The 26,878-nt window shown below is 49.3% G+C and overlaps 1 protein-coding gene across 1 annotated transcript in view; it reads left to right on the top strand.

Moving 5' to 3' along the window:
- The window catches only part of LOC149364998 (uncharacterized), a 104,932-nt gene that overhangs the window by 50,707 nt on the left and 27,347 nt on the right, over positions 1 to 26,878 (top strand). The window contains exons 15-19 of the mRNA XM_089570229.1: positions 10,684 to 10,817; positions 16,203 to 16,324; positions 17,116 to 17,264; positions 18,289 to 18,393; positions 23,970 to 24,084. Coding sequence (XP_089426355.1) covers positions 10,684 to 10,817; positions 16,203 to 16,324; positions 17,116 to 17,264; positions 18,289 to 18,393; positions 23,970 to 24,084 — 625 coding nt within the window. The remainder of the gene's footprint in view (positions 1 to 10,683; positions 10,818 to 16,202; positions 16,325 to 17,115; positions 17,265 to 18,288; positions 18,394 to 23,969; positions 24,085 to 26,878) is intronic.

Raw genomic sequence — 26,878 nt, 5'->3', positions numbered from 1 at the left:
TCAGTGCGAAAGCACTACTTTACTAGCAATGCTAGAAAAGCCGATGTCGGTGTAAAGCCTCTCAGAAACGTGCACAAAAATAAATATTGCTACGACTAGGTTTTGACCGAGGCGACGCGAACAGACAGCTTCGCTGGCCACTGCCGACATGCCTGTTCAAGGTAGTAGCGTTTCTACGTGTCACACGTGTTTGCAGCTAACATTTGACCTGCTTACAAACTGCCTCTTAAAAGCAGATACTTAATAACATGAAGTGGCTCCCTTTGTGCATTGATAATTTCATGTTTGTAAGCGACCAATAATCTTTTTTGTGGTGTCGCCAGAGGCAGCAGGCGCGACTCCATAAATTGTCAGTCTTGATGTAGCAGTTCGACCGCTGCAGCGAGAAAGGCAAACTTGGTCATTTAACAGTGGGTTCCTCTGAAGAAAAAAAAATAAAAAATTGGAGGGGATACCTAAACTCCGCCTTAAAAGTGCGGAGCGATTGCGTTAACGTATTAATGCCCATACACGCGAGATTCGTCATTTTCGACTGAACGTTCGTAGATCCCTGGGAGTCCTCCTACCACTCCTGGCGCAGTGGTTCAGCGGTTGAGAGATGCACCAGTGCACCATCAGATAGATGTTTCCGAACACAGCCATCGGCCGGGCTTGTGAGACCCGGGCCGCTCTTCCCCAGCAACCACTCGCGACTAATCATTAATTGAACTGCTACCTGACACGGTGGTGAGTTTATAATTCCCTGTAACCCAACAGCATGCATCTGAACAACTTTGAAGCTACCTTAACATTGTTGTACAGTTTTTTTTTCCTTTTAACATGCCAGCAAGTGTCATGGCAACCGCTACATTTATTGTATTTGTTTATTTTGTGTGTATATATTCTGCATACAACTTGCTTACCCCAGGGAGGAAGGCCCTCGTCAGGCAGCACGCCTTTTGGCCTCCTTCCTGAAGTGTATGAGACACACTTCGAATAAATACTTTTCAAACTTTTCAAACAGTGCGATGGGCAGGCTGTCATGACGCCACAAGGTCACGTGACCTAGTTGACCCACCTAGGTTGCTTCTCCAGGGATCTTTCGTTCACAACGCCGAACGACGACGGCCGATTTTTTGGCACAGCGGGGGCCTTAACGCTATCGCTTTAAGCATGCGCAGGCGTTCATACCATTTCGCCTTTACATTGACCGCGTTCACAATGCACCTTGGATTTTGATTTCGCCGTCGCTTTTTCGTTCAGCTGTGGCGTGGACTTTAATGGGTGGAGGCCTAATGGAGGGTGGAAGTGAGAGAACGGTAGATGTGATGATGGTGCTGAATTTTAACGGCGCAGAGATAGCTTTGGCCAACGAGCGCCATGACGCAAGGTATTTTCGTTACATACGGGGGCGTCGAAGAGCCATTTCCAGACATTTCAGCCCAAAGAAGCAGAGCGCGAGACCATGGAAAAGCTTGTACCCATTCTATCACTGTTGGGTACCCGGCGGCAGTGGCGATCGAATCTCACACCTAGCGCATGCGAGGTGGATGTTCAAATCCCTGGGCCGCCGCTGCTGTGTGGGCACATATGTGTATGGGTGGGAGGATCTTCTGGAGGGTAGGCGGGCTAGTGGAGGCTGGAGGAGTAGGTGTAGGCGCATTTTTACCGGTGGGTGTCCGCAGGTCCATCCACCGAAGGGTTCCCCGAGACGCACACACGCACGCACGCACGCACGCACGCACGCACGCACGCACGCACGCACGCACGCACGCACGCACCACGTTGGCTGAAATAGATCGATACTGCGGACACACTAAAACCACTTTCCCCTCCGGAGAAACGGAGAGATAATTGCGAAGGGACTATTTATTCCACCGCATGCAGAATTTAAAGGCTGGACAGCGAAAGTAAACCTAAACTAACCTAACCTAGCCTCCTCGATAAAAAATTATGTTCTTTAAACCAACGTGGCCCACCACAAGGCTTTTCGACTAGCTGCGCTTTTCAGCTCCCTGGATGAGCAACACTCCCGGTTGCTGTGACTCGATTGTTTAGAACCACGGAAATGTTTCCGCGCTATAACTTTGCAGTGCTAATCTGTAACTGAAATAATGGTTTGATTCTCCGAGTGTTAACGACAAGACCGCACTTGCTAACAAGCGCAATTAGACATTTCACGCTGGTAGTTTTAGTCCACTTTCGAGCAGCACATACCACGCTATGCTGCCATTCCTCGTGTATGAAAACAAACAGTCGTTCTTTACGAACCTATGCCTTGACACGACGGCCACAGCGCTTTCAGTGCTGCATTAACCCTAGACACATGTTTAAGCAGCGTCTATGACAAGGCATCTCCTGATGGCTGCAAATTATGTTACATCGTTACCCTGTGTCTTAAACTTGCAGAAAATAGCAGATCACACAACATATTGCACATTAATATAGTTTTCAAGCCTTAAAACTTTTCAGAAAGATGGAAGCTACATTCATAGCCTTCCGCTATAAGAGACAATATTCCTGATGAAAACCCTTCACAGGGGCGTTTGAGGTATAGAAAATAAAAATAAATAAGTCTTATGAACGAGCATTGCGTCATCTACGCACACAATTTCTTCGAGTGAGCAGCAGTAGCAGCAGCAAAGGAAGAAACCTTTGTTGTTTGCTACGTGCAATAACTTTACTGAGCCCAATATTTGCTTGTTTGCCGAAAGCCACTTAGTATCTGGGGATGGCATTTAAAGAAAGGCTGGCCGCCATTGGATGCCGGGCATGAATGGCTCACTTGGAGAGAGGAACAAACAATGTCGCCTGCACCTTGAGCCTGCCCTCCTTGCACACTCTCGCCCCCCCTCAAACGTGAAGCACACGGGACACAAACACGTCCGAGAGAAAGGAGGAAAAAGGCGGCAAGGAGCAAAACAAAATAGCCGGCCTGTCAGTACAATTTACATGTTTTTCGGCCTCCCCCGCTCGGGCGCGGTTGGCTGGTCCGGCCGAGGTCACTGTATCAACAGGAAGCGCGCGCTCTCCGGACCTCTCTGGGCAAACGAAATCAGGCTGCTCCGCAGTCACGTGACGCAGGCCGGGAAGCATGGCAGCAGCACACAGCTGCCGCTCGCAACCGGGCGAGGTCACGGCGACGATAACACTGCGCGATAGCGTGACGAATCCTACCTTGAGGCGGAAAGGTGCTGGGCACAGTTGTCGTCGTTTCGTTCTCGCTGACACGCGGCCGGCGCTGCGAATTTCACTTCCCTCGGGTCACGTGTTCGCCCTGGTGCCGTTCCAAGTGCCGCGCTGCGCCAAGGACTTGCCGGCTTATCACGTGACAAATGCTCAACGCTAAGGAGCTATGCGACGCCTTTTCGCTGGAAATTTAGTTTGTTTGGTTTTTTTTCTTTCTTTTTTACCCTCTCTCTACCTGTTTCACTTTCCACCGTTGCCGCCTGTATTCTCTCCCAGCAATTTTCCGTTTCTGCGAAGAACAAATGTCCGGCCAATTTTCCCTGGTTTCTGCGATTGCGCGCCGGCGAACCGTGACGCAAGCGCCGCTATTTTTACTGTGCCCCAATCCGCAATCGCCTTACATTTTTCTGCCCGGATGTCACATGACCGGATAAACGTGCCTCCACCAAGACACTGTGTCTAGTGGAGTACGCGGGGAGCCGAAAGAAGTTTGCTCCAAAAGACACAAAAAGCAACGCTGGGACCCGTCTTCCCAAAGGAAGTGGCGCTCGGCGATGGGAGAGACATGTGGCGAAAGCGAATTCTGCTAGTCAAACCACCTTGGACCGCTTTCAGCTCAAGCAGCCCGGTCTCAGCCCCAAAGAACGAGTATCTTGCAGAAGTTTGCGTGCCTGTTGACCGAACTGCGCCAACTCCATTTCAGAATACCACAGGGTAGGAGCTGATGGGGAGATATGGGCTGCCAGAAGCGTTGCAATGTGGTGATTGGTCGACGAGTATGTAGTAATTTGGAATCCGTAGCATGGTGGTGCCAAGTATCCCCATCGGACAACGGCAGCTATTTCACTATAAGGTCTGTTGTTTTAGTTGTGAATGTTTATTTGAGGTAACATAGGTCGCTACAGAGTTGAACAGTAGTCCAGTTGGTGTATCAAACTAGCTAAAAAGATAGATTAGAAAGAAGTGGAGGGAAGTTAACCAGGCATAATAGCCTACGAAACCTAGGAATTGCGCAAGCAAGGCGTTACATAGGCATATTTAAAGGGTGTTAGAAAATGTATTTGGGGACTGCATAAGGATCATAGTCCGCCACTGGAAAATGATAGAATACCTATCGGGAACGGTGTCAGGCAGGCAGACACAGTCTCTCCTCTGCCATTCCCTGATACGTTTACAAGAGGTAGTCAGATGGTTGCACTGTGAAGAGCTGGGGATTAGAGTCAATGACACCCCGGTAACCTCACATTTTTTTTTGTTAAATAGCTCGGTTAAGCGGCTCGGGAAAAGAATTTGAGAACCTGTACTCTTTATTCTTTGTTGATTATCGAGCAATACATGCTGGAGGCACAATGGGTTACAGGAAAAGCAAAACAGTGGGACTAAAATTATTATTCAGGATACCAAATTAATTAAAACAATCTCTAAAGCGAACGACCGTTTACGACAGGCAGTGAAGCATCGGATGTAGTCAGGAAACGCGTCTATTTTAGCCAACTATAGTGTCTGTAAATCCGAACCCCGAGAGTGAAATAAGTAGGAGAGTAAGAATGCTGTTGGACGGGATTCGACAAGTATACTCTCAGGTTGCGAATAGCAGTTTATCAGTATCCTTCATGTTGAAAGCATACCACAGTTGTATCTTGCCAGCACTCGCCTATGGGGCGGAAACGCGGAGGATACCGCAAATACTTGTAATTCGACTGAGGACAGCTCAGCGAACTATGGAAGAAAAAAATTATAGGTGTAATTTGAAGACACAAGAAGAGAACAGAATGGGTCAGGGATCAGACGCGAGTTAATGATATCGTAGCCGAAATAAAGAAGAGATGGGTGTGGACAGGGCATGTAATGCGAAGGCGAGATTGCCCATGGGTCATGGTGTAAAATTTGCAAACCTTGCCGCTAAGATCGATTAATTCTCCCAAAACCAACCCGTGCATAACAATGGCACAATCTCTGTAACCGGATGTATTTCGGCAAACTAGGCAGCAAAGCCACCTGGTATCTACTCCTTCACCTCCTCGATCCCTCCCTCTCCAAAACGGCACACTCCGATAAACGCACCCGTCTTTTTCATTCCTGCCTATTCTCAGACGCCGCTCTCTTGCAGGACCTCAACGCCAATTACCTTTGGACGACCCCCTTCCGCAATATGAAGGACACACAGACTCAACACTAGATGAAACATCATGCACCCTCTCAGAGGTCTGCGCCGCCATCCTAAAACTAAACTCCCAATCCGCAAACGGCATGGATGGAGTAGCAAACAATGCCCTCCGAAATCTAGATCCCCAGTCTATCCAACGCTAGCAGACTACTTCAGTAAATACTGGCAGTTAGGAGAACTTCCTCCTCTTGGAAACATGCCACAGTTAATTTTACCTCCAAACCTGGGAAACCAACCACACTCGAATACCTATGTTCCCTAACAGCTTGCCTTAGAAAACGCATGGAAAACGTCATCCTCAACAGCCTGTAACCGTTTCTCGAAGACAGTCATACATACCCTCCCACAAACGATGCTAGGCTTCCGCACCCATCAAAGTTCCGTCCTCTCCACCCTCCTCCTCAACGTCTCCCTCCTGCCTATGGTCACCACCCTAGCGCACATCCCCAACCTCTCCTTCTTCCTGTACGCCGATGACATTGCCCCTGGATCACCGCGAATAATGATGGAATCATCGAAGAAACCCTTAAGATGGCGGCGGATGCAGTTGCCCTTCATGCCTTCAAAAACGGTCTGGCCTTCTCCCCTCATAAATCCAACCTCCTCTTACTCCGTGGATGCACCACATCCAGAGTCCCCCCTCCGCCTATCGCCACCCCCCTCGATGGCGCCCTCATCTCTGAGGTCCCTGTCCACAGATATTAAACATGTCGTCATATTACATATGAATTAGGTCATCAAGTTCACGCTTATGGAGGAATCAGGCCTCAATTTTACAGCACGGAACGTGCCACCCGGCAGTGAACTTGAGTTCGTAATGATGCGCGTCTTTCAAATTTATTTGACAGCTTGTTCTATCGGTACACCTCCGGCGCTAGTCGGGTTTCCATCGCACACACTTCGCTGTATTGCGTTGCGTCGCTTTAGCTTATTTACGCGTCACAACAACGTGGTGTGCCATGAATGCCAAGCGAACGTTACAGGGCGGGCTGTTTTACAGGTTTACTCACAGCTGTCGTGTATATTATCGCTATTAGTTAGGCGCTGGCCCAAAGCCGATGGCGTGCCTGACACGCTTAATTCATTTTCTTTCCCACCACTTCGCTGACGGCGCTGTTTACAGATAACAATTTGTCGCCTAGCATTTAACGCTGGAAAGCTTTCTCCCGTTTATATGTCTTCGCCGTTCGCCGCGCGTTCGCTGCACGGGTCGCAGTGATTGCCGCGCATGTCTGGAGTCAGCCAGCCGCCTGCGCGCCTTTGACGACACATTCCTGGGCGGACCGACCTTGGGGTGGTTAAGAGCGAAGCGAAACGCCTGAGCTACGCGTTCAAGTGGGACGCGCGTCCCCTCCCGCGCTCCCAGTAGGCCGCGGCGTTGCTTTGTGTTTCTGTGTGGGAGAGCAGGCGTTCACCGGCGAAGGCGGAAGAGCTCCAGGCTATCCGGTGTCCGACGCGCAAACAGCATCTCCGTACATCGGTTACACGGACTCCCGGGTATGATAGCGGCGGCAGATGCCATAATCGAGGAAGGAACGCGCAACCGCACTCGTATTGCGAAGAGCGAGATAACGGGAGAAAAGCGGGCGCATTACATGAACGGAAAAGGAAGCTGAGCCGCGCAACACGGCGACTCCTTTTTTACATAGTTGCCATTGCAGCGCAGGCTTGAAGCTAATCTTCAAATTGCTTTATTTAGCGTACTTATCGTTGAAAATGGCGCACGGAACTGCGGAAGAATTAGGACGTAAGGCGGGGTCGCCCAGTATCGAGTAAGAAATTTGCACGAGGCGTGCCGTTTCCCCTATCTTCAGCGCGATCCTCCTGATGCAGTTTGGTGAGAGAGCACTATTCCGATGGGTAAACACCAAGCAAGATGTTGCGATGTTTGTGGGTCTGAGCCAAGTGAAAGGAATGGATAAAAACACAGCAAATAAATATCCGCGACTGGGATTCGAACCCGCGGCGGCGCGAACAGGTCAGCTGCGCGAGACCACTAGGCTATCACCGCAGCCGAACAAGCCTCGTATTAAACTGCAACACTCTCGCTCTCTGCATTGCACATCGTCGTCTTCATCAACTAATACCACTATCAAACCAATATTCGCACTTTCACCTATGTGGCAGTAGTGACAGAGAGATGTGCGCTGCACGCGTTGGCGTGGACAACGCTGTGGTAGAAACACGGCACCAGAGCAATACGCGTTGGCTCTGGCAACATTGCTGCAGAAGCGCGGCACTGGAGCATAGGCCGCCGGTGTACATTAGTTAAATTGGCATTGGCGATGAAAAAAGTTGAAGACGCGCATGAATGGCACCCTGGGTGAGTGGCCACCTCAATCGCGCTTTCAGGTACATGGCAGTAGTGTCCACTTGCAAAACTGTGCTTTCGCACAATATTTCGTGCTTAGCCATGCTAAAGCGCCAGCCATTTTTTTTTTTTATCAATCTAAAACCGGATTCAACGAATCACGTTGCGAGGCTCATTCTCGTAACAACCCAGCAAACCAGAAACCTCTCAGAGACGGCCCGCGGCGGTCGGTCAGCACACTGATCTCCACTAGGTGGCTGGGTGCCGCATTCCCGCTGTCAGAGATGAGCCGAGTGAAGCCACCGGAAGTTGGACGGCTTGTCCCGGAAGTCGTATGTCTGCTGTGTATTTCAATGCAAAAAGTCGCGTCTTTCACACTTTCGTTCTCAGTTTTTTGCGTTGTTCTCGTGTAATGTCTGCTGTCGTATGAAAGGAACAAGCAAGCTGAACGCGAAAAATGTTAGCGTTGTGTGCAGAGCTTTACAATTTCAGAGAAACCGAAGGAAACAAGCATGCAGGTCTCAGACTTGCCGCGGCAAAGGGACACGTACATTAAACAATATGTTCTCATCTGGTTCTTGTCTTCCAAGTGTAAAGGAAATGTAGTGGAATGACACTGAGGCTTGATCATCTTGAAACCGAATTTTCGTGTAGAAAAGAAAAGGCGAATGATGGCGCGGATAACCTCACCCTCGAAGGGCTGCTCGTTATACAGCTGCCGCAGTTTCAGTTTCGAGTTGGTGGCGGACAGTGACTCTTCTCATCGATGGCAGGTGATGTTTATAGCTTTAGGGTGTCATTTACCTTCCAGACATGCTTTTAACCTAACTCCAAAGCACAGCCACGTTTCAGATGCACATTATGAGAGAAACGACTGACGAGAAAGAAGAATGCTGCAGCGCATGAGAAGCGCTGTTAGAAGTCAACTGCACCAAGCATCACGAATAAAAGCCCATTAAGGCATAACTTGCTACAGTACGAAACAGTACATGACACGCTCCGTCGAAAAAGCAGTACCATAACTTTTGGAGGTGCCAATGTGAACTAACCGAACACCGCCGGCAACTCACCAGACAGTAGACTCGCCCTCGCTCCGGTTCGGTCTAAACATAATTATGTGAAATGGTCACTGCAAAGTCGGCTGCCTGGTGAAGGCTTCCACTTATTCTTTCTTGAATTGATAGCACAATTTGGGCTTGAGCGCGGGAACGTGCATAACAGTAAAGAACAGAACTGGCGACGCTAGCGCCACGGAAGGACATAGAGCTGAGCAGACAAGGCTCCATACTTGCTGCCTGTAGCGACGTCCTGTCGTCTGCTAGTGTCGTCCCATTGCGATGCAATGGACCCTTATTTTTTAAACGTCTTTCCCGAAGACTTTGCTGATCTCCTCGCTCAGTTGACGGCCCAACAGGTAGGCATTGTCATGGAAAAAGACGAGAGCGGCGAAAAGACGAAATGCTGAAACTGAAAACTGAAACTGAAAAACCGCGCTGAGGTCCAATTTCGTGCACTGCCAAAGGCTGACTTCCGGGACAAGGCCGCTCACTTCCGGTGGCTTCACTTTCGGGCACCCGATGCGCCATCCAGCTCCCTTGTGGAGATCAGTGGTCGAGCGCGATAGTCGAGCGATTCCGTGACGTTTTGCGGTCCCGCTGGCAGATGCCCGATTCATGCGCGTGCTAAGCGCAAGCAGGTTGCCATAAGTGATTGATCATTTCATCGTGCACGAGCACAGCTCCCGCCAAAAGACAAGAGCGCCTCGGAAGAAACGAGCTCCACCCGAGCTATGCAGAGAAGGTGTCTCAAGTTTTACCGGAGAAAGAGGGAAGGCCTTTTCAGTGGCGTCACATCAGCGGCGTCAAAGGCAGCGTGTACGCTCCGCCTCTGCAAACCTCCCGAACGGCGCGCTCATAATGTCGCCTGAACAATACGCACGCTAGTTGCTGGGGGATGGGGTATTCCTGCGTATCCCCAAAATGTTCTGCGATAGTCGAATCATCAAGGCTGTTAAGCAGGTCAACAAAACACGTAGCAATATATTCCTCAGTACCTTCAGGCACATGTGGAACAAGAGATCGTCCAGTTTCTACTTATTTATCTGGCGGTTTTAATGCGAAAGCATTACTAGTCCTATTACGAGGAAAGACGGCTGCGTGCGTGCGTGCGTGCGTGCGTGCGTGCGTGCGTGCGTGCGTGCGTGCGTGCGTGCGTGCGTGCGTGCGTGCGTGCGCGCGCGCGCGCAAAGCAACTCAGTCTATGAGGGTCAAGAGTCAGACACTGGTATAGCTGAGCCTGTATCGAAGTGGCGCTCTATCGAAGTGCAGCTACAGCTCAATGCTAGAAGCGGCCCAGGTGGATACTGCAAAAATGTTCTTGTCTAAATATTGCTTGTTCAAGCAAAATTTGCGCATGCACGCACGCGCGGACTCACTCACTCACTCGCGGTCAAACCCTCGGTCCTCATCAAGTTTTTGGCGGCAAAGCCGGAATATTTGCCGCAATAACCTGACTCCCTTGACGCTATGCCGCTAAGACTGAATACTGTATCTACACCATCAGATAGCTGACTTCACGAGTGGACTATTGTAGTGACCTGGATGAAGGGGCCAAAAAGGGGAGCCGACATTTTAACGCTAATACTTGTCTTCGCCATGGCTCTGAAGGAGAGGTCTCCTAGTGGAGACAGTAGGCAACGGCATGATGCCCCACTGTATCTACCTTACGTCTTGTATAACGTAGGTAAGCACCTCCACCAAGTATAATGAAGCGAATCAGATAGTGTGGACGGACACAATCTTTGCTCAAGCGTTGCCGCTCCGAAGCCAGTGTAGCGAGCACGAGCTTCGCCAGCTTCGTCTTCATTCTGGTCTTCCTTTCGTTTTGGCTCTGGCCGCTGGTGCTTCAAGCACCAACTGTCTTTAACAGAGTCTGCATTTGATTGCCACGCGTGAAGCGTCTACTTGGATGTCGTATAAAAGTTTAGCAAATAGGGTCCCTACACAAGCTGCGGGGCGCTCGCTCTTGTTCATCGCAGGACGCGACCATGCAGTTCAACGCCGACCACCTGAAGAACCTGATCGAGCAGGCATTCCCACCGCAGGACATGATCCTCGACTGCCGCATGAAGGCCCGTTCGGACCTGTGCCGAGACTTCGAGTGCCGAAAACTGTGAGCACATCTCACCCTACTGCTCGTGCTTGTTTTTCCGAAACTATACGCACACGAACATATGACGGAGTAAAGTTAGACACTCTCCCTTATGTAAAGACAATGCACGTGGATATTTTTATAGACAGGAAGTAGTGAAAGAAAAGTTGGAGTGAAGACCATCCGTCCCACAGTGCGAAACCTGATGAAATGTCTGAGCTGCTCAAAACGTTGCTTATTCAGTTCTACTAGCGCACCTGTCAAGCTAAACATCATCTTGAAATGAAGTTAGAGTAGTACTCTTTGGTACTGGCAAATTATAATTTGGACAAAGACTCGTCAGTTCTCTGCCCACCTCGTGAGAAAAACGTAAGCATTTTGTTACAAGGGTATGGTTTGCATCGCAGAAAGATAATTGGGACAGTCGGAAAAATATCACGACAGCGCAGTGCGCTACAGCAATGAACATGAACTTGTCCCGTAGAATTCGCCGCTGCGAGATAAAAGAGCTTTTAATGTGCTTAAATGGAATGAAGAGGCCTCCTCCGATGTTCTTGTAGATGTGGCTCTTTCAAAGTGCGCACAAACGTTACTTCTACAAGACTACAAAATTAGGCGACTATGCAACGTGGTCGGCAATCCCAGCATCGTGGTGCAGGTGATACGCACTTCCCCCCTGTCCACATTCGCCCGGTGTGTTCTTATAAATTCCTTGAAAAGAGGAATTGTCCATGTATTTTGTTACTCATGTGCATCCATCTAAGCGGCTTCGTTTTAAATGACCCAACAGACCGCGACACTTCCACAGTAACCATGCTTGAAAGCCTTTGGGCTATGTTAAATTATTTACGCCGCCTTCGCTGCAACACCAGTGAAGAAGATCCGCTGTCAGTGGAGCGCCTGTGCTCTCACGCGGGGTTTCGAGACGCCATTACTGGCTAGGTAACTCAGGTTAAAGCCACTTTTACCACTCGGCCTTGAGTGCGGTCTTTGGCCGCCGAGTCGTGGCCCATCTTAAGCAGGCTGTTTATACAATGCATGCGCGAGAACGCAAAGTAGGCCCGAGTGGGTGCCTGCTGAGAGCCATACGTCAGCGAAGTGATAAGCGCGCGCGATTGGTTCAGAGTACCACCTCCCTCGCGTCAAACGCGCGTCACAATCAAACTTTGGCCCCCCGCAGCCGATAAGAGCCCAGAACAGCGGTGGTCGGCTTTCGATCAATGCGCCATCTTGTGCTTGCAAGCTTGACCGGACACGAAGTAGCCGACGCGACAGCGAGAGCCTGTTGAGGAAGGATCGCGTTCCGGTTCCGTTCGGATGAGACCGGAGCGGACGACGGCTGCGCGCAGGTCGTTTACCTCGACAGCGCCGTCACACGACGGCACCATCACCTCGACAGAAGTGGTGCCGCCGCCGTCTGGGGTGCCGACGTTACCGAACTAGGCCACGAGGAGGAGGGTGTGATGCGTTCAATTACGAGGGCGCGCACGCTCCGCTGATAAGGGACACCTTGCAGCGTGGGGGACTCCGCCGGTTCCCTTATCTGCGAACAGTGTGTCCACGAGGTTCCCAGAGATTAACCGCTCGTCTTTCTCGCTCTGACACCACTCGATAACAGTCATTCATTGCAGTGACGACCGGCGCTTGCGTGTAGTAGGCCACGCCGAAGCTGTTGCCTTCGTGCGAAGCCATGAAGGCACAACAACACCGCTGCTTCTGAGGCGCGTGGCGTCATTGAGCGAACTTCGGGTTCATTCGGTTAGCCTCACAAGGTATTACAGGGACGAACCCAGCGACAACATTGTTAGAGAATCTGACGAAGAGGCGCTATTTGGACGCAAGCTCCCTTCAGTAAAAAGCGGGGCGAAACGCGCATCTTTGCGTTACAAGCCTGGAGCAAAGCGCAGTGTAAACTAATAACGTGGTCGCTACACCGAAAGGTCCATTTGGACTTCGCGGTTGTGATCTACGAGGCAGAAAGAAACTGGACCCGGGAATGAAAGGAGGCCATATTACAATCGCAGCCGAGCGTTAACTACTGAGCCACCGCGGCGGCGCGGGATATAGTTACTTGTTTCAAAAGATAACAGGCCAACCTCCGTTTCAGGAGACATCATATTTGTGATAAAAATATCCAGCAGGGAAACTGTATCAACGGCAACTCCTGTAGTTCATAGCTCGTTGTGTAGCTACTCAGGTTATAAACTCAGTATTGTCTCAGAGTTTCCTTTACAGAGCAAGTATATTCACCGAAAGGTGGAATGAGGACACTATAAAAAATTCGCCGCTTACCATCCTTGTAACAGTCCGTTCATGTGCACTGCTGCAATCACGAGCGAGTTTGCGTTTCGAATAGAAACGGATTGGCCGCCGATGACAAATATGAATAGCAACGTGCTCAGGTTATGTAGTTGCGTGGCACCACGAAAATAAAGTATTAACTGTCCTTGCTAGTTTCTTTAGAATCTATGCGCGCCCACCACATGCCTCAGGCCGGCAACCTTATGTTCACCTCGTACGCTGGATAGGATTTAGGGGGTGGGGCCGATATTGACCCACGATCTTGGATTGCATTTTTCCGGCACTGTGCCGCGCACAATGCCATTTTCTTCATGCAGTACTGTTATGGATGTTATGTCTCATCACTCCTGTCTTTCAGTGATGGATTGATAGCTCAAATGAATCGATTTATATATGAGTGAGTAAGTGAGCGAGTGAGTGAGTGAGTGAGTGAGTGAGTGAGTGAGTGAGTGAGTGAGTGAGTGAGTGAGTGAGTGAGTGAGTGAGTGAGTGAGTGAGTGAGTGAGTGAGTGAGTGAGTGAGTGAGTGAGTGAGTGAGTGAGTGAGGGAGGGAGGGAGGGAGGGAGGGAGGGAGTGAGGGAGGGAGGGAGGGAGGGAGGGAGGGAGGGAGGGAGCTCGAACTGCGTCGGAAGTTCCATCAGCCTGTCCTTGCAAACTGTAGGACGTCACTCCAGCAGCTCTAAATATACCAGGAAGAACGTAGACACGTATCTAAGAATCAAGAACTCTCCGTTGACGGTCACTGGACGCAACCATGAAACACAACTGCTTTAAGGCATGCGAGTCGTACGCTGGGTGACGGCAATATTACGAGATATCTGCAGGGGAACGGGAAGTGAACATGCGGAAATCAGCAAAGCAAACCGAACGTGCGTACGCAGAAGAGAGAAGTGCTCGTTTTCGTGCCGTTCCCTATGTGGCCACAAACAGTTCAGTCGCCTTTTAATGGCCACACCGATCAGGCCGCAGCTTTCCACCAAAGGGCGTCAGTTGCGTCAGAGGGCCGGAAAAAGCAGCGCAGGGACATGCGCAATTACAGTCTCGGCAATTATAAGCGCGCGCATAATAACAAGAATGGTCATTAAGTGGCCCCTACTTCGCTACCAGTCATACGAGGGCATCCCAATCGCCGCTTTCCGGCGTTCTCTCTTTTTTTTTTCTTTTCGACTCAGCACTCCGTTTTGTCATATACCCCTGCCAAGGTCAGTTACAGTGTGGCTAAGCAGCATGATTAATCACCTTACGTAGGAATTCCCTGTCCGCATAAAATAACACCGATTACGAACAAGCTCCCGGCGGCGACACGTGCTGAGCCTTGTCGGGAAGCTTGAGGACAGACAAGAGCGTTAGAGATAACGCCGTTTGTATAAATCCTTGGAGGCTGTTGCCTTCTTGCTTGTACCCTGAAAAATATTAGATGGCTTAATTTTCTGCCGGTGTTCTGTTAGTGTGTAGCCAATTACATCACCTACATCTTTTAAAAGCGAAGCTGCCATAAGAGATGTTACTTGCTGTTACGTAATAAAGCTAACGCCTTGATCTATTGTGCGCTAAAAGCTGGCCGCATAGGTTTCCTCCATGGAGGTTTTCGATATATGTATCCCTCGGAATGAAAACACCCTACGGACCATGCATGTTCATTCATCATGTTATATGGCCTAGATCACACCCGCGTTGATGGATATATCCCCATCAAAAGCAGCAATATCTATTGAAAGCACGTAATTACGTCATCGCCATCCGTATGAGGACTCCCATTACACACACAGCATGACAACAGCCTTGATCCATATTACTCCTCTCTTACGCCAGCCACGACATGCCTATTTAGAATACGTAGTCATTCACCTCTAATCCTCATTTGCATGCAAATTTATTTCAGCGTTGTAACGAAGCGCATAATCAGCGTCTACCAATTACTTTGCTTCACGACCTGCGCTGGCAACATCAGTGATAACGTCGTGCTGACACGACAGCTGCTAACTAATGCCAAAAGTGACCGCATTTTATGCGTAGAACGCGAAACCATTGCTTCGTACCGCTTTGTCTATAGTGCTTGCAACAAGCGGAAAATGTGATTTTCTATTAAAAGATTGCTTAAATTTGTTTAAACGCATGCTTACAAAAACGAAGGCAGCTATAAACGGCGGCCCAAGCAATTTTATGGCCACGATTCGAGTCACCGTCTGCATAGAGAATTGACAAGGAGATTTCCGCTTACACTGTGCACACCCACCGCGGTCACCCGCATTGCGTTTGCGACCACAGAAGGCGGCACAACAGCGTGCTTTCTACCGCCAACCCAGAACACGTTGAGCGCATTCTACACGCATGCCTTCAGTTGCGCCTGAGCTCCCGCATTTCTGTCAGGATAAGATTCATTGCTCTAAAAGCGTCGCAATAAGTTTCCTCCCTTTCTTTCTACGTGAGTATCCCTCATACCTCATGATAAATGCCGCTGAGCTGGGCCCTCCCTTTGGGGATAGTGGATAGATCAATGGTGGTAAATCAATTGCTCCCGCATATTTTATTCCTTTCTTCAACTCGGTAGCGTTAAGGTTCCCGTTCTGCAGAAACTCCGGCGTCATCGTTGTCGTCGTCGGCGTGGTGAGCAAAAAAAGCAGGCGGCCCACCTGCCAACAAAGTCACGTGACCTTGTAACGTCACCACAACCTGCCCACCGTAGCAGGGTGCAGTAATGCTCGGGAAGAGTAACCTGGGTCTGGCGAGCCCCACCAGTGGCTGTGTTTGAGCCACCCGCCGGGGAAGTGGCGCATCGCACCTGCACCAGCTGCACCTGCACCGGCGCACACACATACATTCTACTCTTCTACCGCATTCTACTCTTAAGGGTTCAGCGTTAAGCGTTATGCGATGTTGAAAGAAAAAACAGTATCCATGTCCCCCAGGCCGTTTTTTTGCTAGCCCCCTGAGGAACTGCACCATGTTTACTGAATAAAGACTTCATTGATTTTTTTTATTCATTATGTTTGATTGATTGATTTAAGACCATTGTGGCATAAGCAGCGCGGGCTAAGCATTTTTACTTCTAGTTCTTTTCTGGGAGCCCAACCTAACCTATATACTATCTTTCCCCTCTACCAGGTGGAAGGTCGCATACACGTACGTGCTGCACACTGTCTGCTACTCCATGGACTTCGACCTGGCGGCCGAGCTCAAAGAAGCAGAAACGGCTTTCGCCGAATGTCCCGAGCCTTGGAAATACAGTGAGTTACGCCGCCTGTGCCGGTAGTGTGCATGTCCCGGAAGCGTCAGGGTGAGGGATGAGTTCTGTCTGGACCTCTAGCGCGTTATATTCTCTGTTGCTTTCAATTAACGTCAGATCATTTATCACGGTCGGCTAGTACCGCGAAAACTACGAGGCAATTGATTGACGAATTAGTAAGCGCGTGGCCGGTGTCAGACGGACGAGGCAGCGCGAGTTTGACCTGAAACGTCTGACCAGACTGACTAATAAACAGTTCTTGATCCAAAATCTGAACGCCCAGGCAATAAAGTTATCGCGCATACTGTTAATCATGACGGAAATGCCTAGATGGAATAACGACGAAATATCGATTCAACAATATTCAGCACTGAGGCTCGCAGTTTGTGCCTCAAAGTCGAATAATCTGCTTTTTTTCTGAGACTTACGGTTAGAGCGAATGGGCCAAAGTCCATTGATTCAAACAATCTAACAGGAGCATACAACCGATTCCTAATAAGAAAGTCAAAGCTATTCTGAAAGAGGTCACTCAAGGGCAGCTTCGTGAGAAGCTGGCCTTCAGTCCTACCCTGCTCGGAGACGCGTCCTCGACGGAGAGCAAAATCGTGCACGCGTTCCTCATAAAGAAGCCGAAAAGGTCCCGAAAGGAAGGAGCGTTTTTTTCCGTGAGCACCTCAGTGTGGTCCGTTTTCCTGTTTCCAGACTAAAACTCCGCATTTTGCGAAAGACGCCATTAAGAGTCTCCCCTCTCTCCCATCCTGCATCTATCTCCTTGGCGGCGGTGGCGCCCAGAGCTGGAGATGACGGTGCATGCCGGTCGCGACCCCGGGGGCAACCAGGCCATCATGGCGACTGTGCACGACTCCGGAAGCTTCTCGGGAGGCCTGCCCAGGACCATCATGATGACGGCCACCCACAAATACGTCATCTCGGCCAAGCAGGTGACCGCTTGCGAACGTACTCATCGCTGACGGGCCAGCCGCGAGGGGAAGCACGCGGCCAGCAGAGCGAGCCGGCGGCACACACCGTTCGAGCCTCACCATCAAGCGCTCTTTCTCCGCAACCAAAGCCGTGTCACGGTGGTTTCAGGAGGTTGCGATGCCCTCCGAAATAATTGTAAGGACTGATGTTAGCGCAACACAGAGAGGAAGACGAACGTAGGGAGAAGACACGAATAAGCGTTCCGCTCTGCGAAATTTGTTGATTGGTCAGGCACATGCAGTAAACCTTTGTGTATGCTTGTATTTCTGCGCGATTTCGATACACCGTCTGTGCGTCTGACGCCGAAAGGAATGCCACCACCTGCCCCCTGCTTTCTGGCAGCAACATCTGCCCTACTGTTTTGTAGAGAGCTCACCGTCACCTCGTCGCTACATTTCGAACGTTTCATGTTCTTCTTTACTTTTTTTTTTAACATCCCCTTTCGATTAAACTTTAAACTTCCCGACGTGCTTTCTGTTGAGCTGCTTTCATCGGATGCTCTCTCCTCGCTTTGCTGCTGCCCTTTCCTGGCAAATGGCACTGGCTGCGCTTAAACTATAGTGCCTAGAATGTACTCTAGGCACTATACTTAAACCTCCTCGCGCTCATTAGTTCGCAGCATTCTGCTCTCCTGACAACTTCATCTTTAAAATATGCAGTCAGTAAAAAAAAAGCCCTTTCAACATGCTGGAGTTCCATAAGAACACCGAAGAGCCCGCCGTGTTGGCACCCCACTGCGTTGCAGCTGAATGTGAGTGAGTTCAATGAAACGTCCTTGCTTTGACGCACCAGGAAACAACTGTTTTTCCAAGCAAACGTCGCATTTACAGAGATGCGCTTCTGTCGCAGCCATGTAAACGCGGCCAGTTTTCATGGCAGCCCATAATGTGCGAGATGCACTGAGGTCAGGGAGGTGTATCGCGTTAGGCTGTAGCCCCAAGCTCTGCACTGACGCTTTGTCTATCTCCCTCTCTGCTGACACAGACCGACGTGTTCACGCTGCCCCCGCCCTACGAGACAGCGTGCATAGATTACCACCGACTCAACGACACCAAGACGAGAACTGGATTCTCGAAGACCCAGGACAAGGTAAACACCATTCGATGAGACGATAGCAGCTGAATGCGAACGAGTAGTGTGAAGGTTCAGGCTAGTGGGTACTCAACGTTAACACTCATAACGCAACAGCAAGCAAGCGCGTGTGTGCTGTTCTCTCCTGTGTACCTATCTGTTTGGTTCGCTATCAATGTTAATGTAAAGAAAGAGCAGCAATTCAAACCCAAAAGCCACGAAAGTAGGTTTGATTGCAAGCTAATGTCAATCGAAGCCAGTGCGCTGCATGTCCAACATTCTTGGACAGAAATTCTGAATACTAGAAAATTGTAAGTTACTGATATGGAAATATTTAAGCTAGTGGTTGGTTCTTTCAATGCGTAGCAAAATCTTTCTTTTAAACATTTTCCATCGCTCGCATGGAGCAGTTAAGACTGCCATAGAAAACGAATGGGGAACGCTTTTCACAATAGCAAAAACTGTCGAAGGGAGATCTGCGGATATATTGATTTTTGTAGTGAAATCTTACATATATGAAACAAAAATGCATTCATAAACTCTTTCCCGCTCACAAACATTTTTGTCCAGAGTTGTCGGATATCGGATACCCTAGCAATATCTTTGTTTCACTGCGGTGGAATGTGCTCCTGATTGTGCGCCTGAGTTAGCGTCTTGATTTAGCTAAGTCACGACGGAATACCGAAGCAGGCAAAACACCTTGTAGCAGAGTTATGCTCCGAGGAAGCTAGGTTAATCATCAGTACACGTTGCCAAATACTCCTCAGTCATGTGTGCACGGCGTATTTATACCATCAGTCGCCCACATAACTTCATTATTAAGACAGTAATCATACGAATTCCAATTGTTCTCACTGCCCATGGCTTTGGTATTGCTAAAACGTTTTCTTACACATTATTTAAAACAAGCCGCGCGTTTCCCGGGCGTTTCCGCGTGGATACACGAAGTGATGACAAAGCGTAGGCTAATGAAGCTGCGGGCATCGCCCAGCAACGCGTATTTTCCTGCACTTCGGGGTGGGGCACGTCCCTTCCCAATACATCAGTACCAAAGAGCTTCAAAAGAAAAAGGCGTTAAGAAAAAAAGAAGGTCACATTAATTCATGACGCCTACGAATGACGAACGCCTACCTCTGTAACTCAACTTCTCTGGAAATAACGGCGGCAATAACTAATTTTCACGATCGGATTCGACGCGGTCGGCAGTCTCCACAGTACTCTCTTCCCAGGCGAGTAGCGCCGCAAGCGACCAGCCAATCGACGCGCGCAATTATGTTTGATTGCGCGACTATATACCCTCCGCCTCGTGGAATCCATCCAAGCACGCCCCTCGACCAGCTGTAATAGCAGCTGCTGCTTTCGCTCGAAGCAGCCCGCAATCGGATTGGGTGTGTCTCAGTTATTGTCGCCAAACGGACAACTTTCTTGTAGCGGTATTTATATCCGCGGGCGGCGAACGCACGCGACAGCGAGAAAGAGAGGAGGTCTCAACGAAACGCCACGAATATTCGCCGTCTTTCCGAGGAACGTATACAGCTGCCGGAAGCGCGGGAATACGCCTTGCGTTTTGTAAGACGTCGTTTGCAAAGTCCTAACGCACAAATATGGAGACAGAGCTGTTGCCAGGGAAAGTTTGATGAAAGCGTTTAGTTCGCTTTCTTCCCAAATATAACTCTCGTCTGTTCTTTTTTATTGGCTTATTCAGCGGCCTCGCCCATAACTGTAAACAGGAAAGCAGAACGCGTTTGCTTGCGGCTACGTTGTCATCTACAGCCTTAGTTTGTGTTCAGAAGGTATTTAATAAATGGAATAAATTTTGGGTCTTATCAATTTCATATACTCCTCATCATTTTCAATGGTCCGGCTTCTCGATGACGCAGACAAGTGGGGTTAAAATTCAAGAGGAAGCGATAACTTCACGATGTATCCGTATAGATTAGCTCGTAATTCTAGGCAGTCCGGGTGCTCAGTTGGCATAGATGGACGGTGTAGCTCTTGCCAACTGTCTTCACGCCCCATCCGAGCTCTTTCGATGGCCCGGTTGACGGCGATGTCAGGCGGGGGAGCTAGCCACGTTTACCGAAAAGCAGTCGTGGCTTTCTGGTGACTGCTGGCACCTTGCCGCGCACTGAGCACGTATGGTCGAGCACCACAAGTGCTCAACTTGATCATGAGTACGAGCACGGATGCGAGGAAGATGTGCTCGCGGCCGGCACAGAGTCAGATGTAGTGATGAGCTAAATAAATTCACTGGCACAGTGTCGCTTCGGCTGCCGCGGGACAGGAGTAAGTGGCGGTCTCTGCAGTGGACTTCGTGGACCCAAGATGATGAACATATTGTCCATTAAGTTAGAGTGCTCGCAGCATCCAGCGCGATAAAAAGAAAGTGGGACGAACTCACACGTACAGTCTTGGTCAGCCCCATAATAGAGCCATCAAAGCACTATTAAAGACCGAACAACCTTGAAATGCTAGCATAAGGTTTCTTCTGGATGTAGAGAAGCTTCCTGGTTGACTTGTGTTCTGGATGATCCGCTACACGGAACATTCTAGGGACATTCATTTCACTACTAGTGAATGCTATAGCCTTAGGACTTTTGACCAAGACTGTAGCTGCAGTGGTTTGCAGTTAACACCACAGTATAGTTGACATCTTAATCATAAACACCACCATCGGCTTAGTTGTGCCCCCTCCAGGACAGAGGCCTATTCCCACATAAATCCAATTAGCTCCATCCGGCGTCAGCCGCCATCCTAACACCTTCCCGATCTAATCTATCTACCTTGCTCATGTGGCTCTCGGCCACCCCTGGCAACACATTTCTCATCGTTTGCGCTCCCCTCTGTCACCCTAATGGACCGCCCGCTATCTGGTTCCTCCCACCACATGTCCTGCCCTGGTCCATTTATTTTCGCTAGGACATCATAAACTCCAGTTAGCGCTGCAATTCACGCTTTCGTCTTTGTGTCGATTAACCGCTATCATTTGCGCTTCTTAATGTGCCTTTCCTACAATTAGTTAATGAAGAATAATTACCTTCCAACCATTTTAAATCCGTAAAAGGTTGGGTAGTAAAGAAGAGAACTGGTTCGTGAGACGAGACCGCGCTTGCCCCGCGTCCTCGCGTCTTTCATCGTAATTTTGTTTGGGCACTGTGGTTTTAGGTTGTTAAGTTGCACAGCGTCTATAAAAAAAAATGGCAGTGGCTCAGCTCTGGTTAAGCCTGAATATACAAGCGAAAATCTTCATTTACGCTTGGTTTGAGAGGCGTTCCGCCCGGTTTTCTGGCGTTTCGGCCATCCGTTTAGCTTTGCGCTTTTCATTTGTTCGCTGCTTTTCGGCCAACTCCCAAACTAGCACTTCTGGATCGGTAGATTTTCTACAGCCGCGTCCGGGTAGCTTCTCCTTCCATGGCGAGTGCGATCGCCTATTCTCTGACAAGCGCATTTATAGCCCAGTAGCGCATTGAAAGGTGAAACGGTGGCGAAGAGGAGTAGCGCGCGCAGCGGTAGCGGCGGCGCACATGCGCAGTAGCGCGCGGCTGCGGCGAAAGGTCAGGCGACGGAGTCGGCGGCGACGGCGACGGCTGCCGCCACCTGCACCGTTTGTGACGTCACTCGGTTTCGCGCATGCGCAGAACTGGCAAATCTGTGCACCGGCTCACGCGAAGCTCAGCTTCGACTCTCGTAGTGAAGCTTTTCGCTTCAAAACGCAACTGGCGCCATTACTTTAAACAGCGGATTCATTTGAACATTCCCGTCACCCTCCGAAGTTCGAACAAAGCGCACATAACTCTGAATGCGCATCTAATGCCTGCTCATGGTCGCACATTTCGATAGCGACTGAGACTGCGCCAACACTGGCGTTAATGTCAGTGAAAGCAAGGGTTCGTCGCCATTTGCCGTACGTTGAAAAAAAAACAAGCGTTGCCGCAGTGAATATATTTTACCTCTTCGGCTCAGTGATTAGAGTGGAGAAAGGAACCTTCACCAACAAAGCTTCCAACGTTGCAAGTCCTAGATACTCTAAAGCTTCCAGTCTGCTGCACAGCCTCTATAGTCGTTCATAAAGAAAGTGATAAAATCCCAATCAAAAAGAGGTGTCTGGCAGAGAGACACGATCTCCTCAGTACCCTTCGACGCGTGTTTACAGGAGGCATTCAGAGCTCTGGATTGGCAAGAGCCGGGAATACAAGTGGAGAATACCTTCGTAATCTGCTATTCACTCACGAGATTGTTTTGCTAATTAACTCAGGGGACGGACTGCAAAGCATGATCAATGACCTAGACAGGCAAAGCAGGACAGTGGGCCTAGAAATTGATATGCAGAAAACCAAAGTAATGTTCAACAGTATCGGAAGCGAACAGCAGTTTAGAAGCGTTGGCATTGGTGGAGTAATACATCTATATAGGGCAGGTAGTGACCGCTGGCCCGGACCACGAGATCGAAATAACCGGAAGAATAAAAATTTGGTGGAACGAATTTGGCAGGTACTTTCAGATCATTATTAGCAGTTTACCAGTATCCCTCAAGAGAAAAGCGTATAGCAGCGGTGTCTTATAGGTATTCATCTATCGGACCCAACCGTGGTGGCTGAAGGAGAGGGTTGAATAGAAATTGAGGACAACGCACTGGGCTATGGAAAGTAAAACGATGGGTGTGACGTTAATATACAAGAAGAGGGCAGAGGGGATCAGGAAACAAACACGGGTTAATTACATACTAGTAGAAACCAAGAGGGAGAAATGTGCTTGGGCAGGCCGTGTAACGCGAAGGCAAGATAAACGATGACCGTCAAGGGTAAGGGACTGGATACCAAGAGAAGGCAAGCACTCCAGGGGCAGCAGAAAGTTAGGTGGCCGGATGAGATTAAGAAGTTTACGGGTATAATGTGGTCACAGCAGGCATAGGACAGGATTAATTGGAGAGGAGATATGGAAGAAGCACTTCTCTTGCCGCTGCTTTAGCTAGCCTGATGAAGTTGTTGACCTTGACAAATGAGCAGCAGTTAATTCTAGGAACTTTACCATTCCAATAACGGGGCTATTCCAACAATGAATTGAAAGGTACCGCAACTTGTGCTGCGCTGCGACTAATCATACTGCTCCCATTCCACGCTCGCAACGAGTGTAACACATTTTCTAGCCTTTTCTAGTTGTCAGTACCCTGAAGCTGGTTAATCAAAGCAATCAGGCTATGATGAAATCAAATATACCATACTTGTGCTGCACGACCGCCTTCGATTCGACTCTTGCAATTTCTGCTGACTTGTTTAGTTTTCATCTTTAGCGAATTCCATCTGTTGTAAGTATGCATTACGGTCGCATTTCGATGGAGGCAAAATTCTAGAGACCCGTCTATTGTGCGATGTCAGTGCACGTTAAAGAACCTCAGGCGATCGAAATTTCCGGAGCCCCCCACAACGGCGTCCCTCATAGCCTGAGTCGCTTTTGGATGTTAAACCCCAAAAAACTAATCAACCAGCATGTGCATGCGCATTTCGTCATGGACTAAAGAGTGTCAAGTACCTGTGTGATCAACTCGCTTGTCGTTTTGTGCAAGCGTCCTGGTGTGTGGTCCCATATCTCCGCAGGAGTGCGAGGAGACGTGCATCCAGCACCTGTGGGAGAAGCTGTGCGGCTGCGTGAGCGCCAACTACATGCTGAGACACACCATCAGCGCACCGGTCTGCTCCACCGTGGAACGATGCGAGTGCAGTCTTTGCATATATCTCAATGCGATTGCAGTACAATACTCATCAGGGAAAAAAAAAAAAAGAAATATGTCGTCGGCCATAAAATTCGCCCATTCGCTGAAGATAAGTGACGTCACCAGACCGGAAGTTTCGTCACTTCTGACACAGGCATGAACAGCTTCTCATGATGTTCAAAATAGCTGTGTGTCCCAGTGAATTTTTTTTTATGAAGAAATCCAGTTTGGGTCTTCCGTGCCAGATTTTCTCTGCTCACTCTTGCGTCCGTACTGCACAGCACTGCACAGCAATGAACCTCGTATGAATAACAATTAAGGTTCAAGCTCATTTTGACAACAAGAAAGCTCACCCCCGTGTTTTAAAGCTCACACTGGGAACCCGGCCGCGGCGGCCTCGTTTCGGTGGAGGCGAAACGCAATGGCACTCGTGTGCTTTGCTATGTCAGTGCACGTTAAAGATCGTCAGGTGGTCGACACAATTCCGGAGCCCTCTACAACGCCACCTCCTTCTCTATTTCGTCTTTCCCTCCCGCCTACCACCCTTCCCATGCGGTGCGGTTCGGATGTCCACCGGGATGTGAAACAATTATCGCGCCATTTCCTTTCCTCAAAAAAAAAAAAAAACAATTTTTTTCTGCGTGGCCTAGGGGGTAGCGTGTCTGATTCGCAACCCAATGGTCTGTGTTTGAATCCAGAATAGAGAGCGCAATCTTCTTTGCAGCGCAATGCATCTATCTGCTTTACATAATTACATGTCCTAATGACGCTTAACTCATGTTGCGACCTTTCAATCATTAGTTTTCAAGTGCTTTAAACGCGTTTCACTCCACAGCTTAATGTCACCTCACGAGTCTCTAGACCTACCGGGCTTTTCCGCACGTACCGGTGACGATGCGAACTGCGCAGGGTTCTCCACTGAAGGGGACGACCCTATAGCAACTTTGGTTGGTTGGCCTCTAGTAGAATGACACATACCCACTACGGGGGAGTGGCCAAGACACAGGCGGTGAACTGTTTGAATGATTAAGAGTTTTAGAGGTAAAGGAGAATTAATAGGGTATAGGCTGACAGATTGGACGACGCAACGAAAGGGGACCTGTTAGCAGGGAGATCGAAGATGGGAGGACGGCATTATGTGCAAATTTGAATGCAACATATGGAATGATTCAATTTTGTATTGACTGAAAGAGAGACAGAAAAAAAAAAAATAATAATAATAAATTAAAAGTTTGAGAATCAGAAAAATGAAAACAAATAGAAAAAGAAAAAAAAATAATATTAGCATGGGAGTCGCTGTGTTTCTAAAAGAAATTTTTGAACTGCACAGCGCGCACTCCTGTTGCTTCGTCCAAGCGAAGTAGCGCCAAAGGAAAGAACAACCTCAGAGGACACAGGCAGACCCAGCTGGTGAAACGGATTTTCTAATAGGCGCCTCCTCAAAGAAGAGAATCGGCGGCAGAACAGCAGGAAGTGATCCACTCCCACCTTCCTTCCCTTACGGCGCCGTTCAGGTAGTTCAGGTGTTCACCGAGACATGTGAGACAGATACTGCGCCATTTCCTTTCCTCAAAAACCTATTTACATTTGCATTAGAGAGCAAAGGTGCAGTAATTCGTCTCCAATCGTGATCGCGGTCAGTTAGAATGCGTTTCTTAAGCGGTTGCACCCCACGTGTGGCGAGTCCATCTACTATAATTCTTTTCCGGGTGGAATTTCCCGATGGACTTCTCGATGGGCTTTTGAAGACATATTAGGTGAAGATGATGACGGCGACACATGGCAGTTCCTAATAGAAAACATGGAGACATGACCAGAGTCACTTATCGGTGCGACTTTCAGGTTAAGCGATAACTGGAGGCACGACGGTGCATCTTATGTTGCACGTTAAAAACGTGTATACGCCAATCAGCCGCCAAAGTAACAGCACGTAAGACTGATCAAAATTTATTTTCTTAAAACCTCGCATTGTTGTACGACCTTAAGCGTGGCCAACAACGCCTATCTCGTGTATTCTCTTCTATATGTGGTGTTAGCTAAGTGCGTTACGTCTCTATTGAAAAAATAAAACTTGAAAACTATTTTATCTCCAGTTATATTTTAAGATGGTAGTACACGTACGCATGTGTAAACATAACGGATGAAGAAAAGGAGATGCCTTGCATAAAAGTAACTGCAACTGAAGGAGCTAAGGAAGAGACCCGCCTGGTCGGTTTGTCATCATCTTCCTGTTGTTCTCGTGATGTTTTCCCATTCCAGCTCAGTGTGCATCAGCCAGCCCAAGTCAACATCCTTTTGGCAAAAAAGTAACGGCCTCGGGACCGAGTTGGACAAGGCCATGGCAGCCTTTTACATTTCTGCAACACACGGTTACGGACGACGCTATGCAGAGAAAAACAACTACCGGCTGTCGTGGACGCCACGTGTCCACCGCATCACACATGAAGTCACTAGAAGCGCCAGGACGCTGATGCACTGCTGAGGGAAGTCCGCGGCGCCCAGAGCGAACCGTAATCTCGGCGCTTCGCTGTCACGCCTTCCGCCGTGACCTTTGCTTTCTTCCCTTCCTCCGAGCCGTTATGCAACGCGCGTCCGTGAAGGGCTTCAATTAAGAGCCGCAGCCAGGCCGCCCCACCTCGTCGTTCTTTAAGACGTCGCGTTACGAGACGTTGAAGGTCTCCGTGCTGCGTTGCTGGCGGTTCGTTAATGCGGGATCCATCTGCCCATAGAATTGCGGACCAGGTTTAACGCCAAGGCCGTGCAGGACCATCCCCGTCAGTCATGTTGGGCCGT

Source organism: Amblyomma mixtum, chromosome 2, assembly GCF_055824585.1.
Source record: "Amblyomma mixtum isolate Tamu chromosome 2, ASM5582458v1, whole genome shotgun sequence".
NCBI lineage: Eukaryota > Metazoa > Arthropoda > Arachnida > Ixodida > Ixodidae > Amblyomma > Amblyomma mixtum.
Note: the sequence above shows the minus strand (reverse complement) of the source record. Positions and strands in the feature narration are given on the sequence as shown.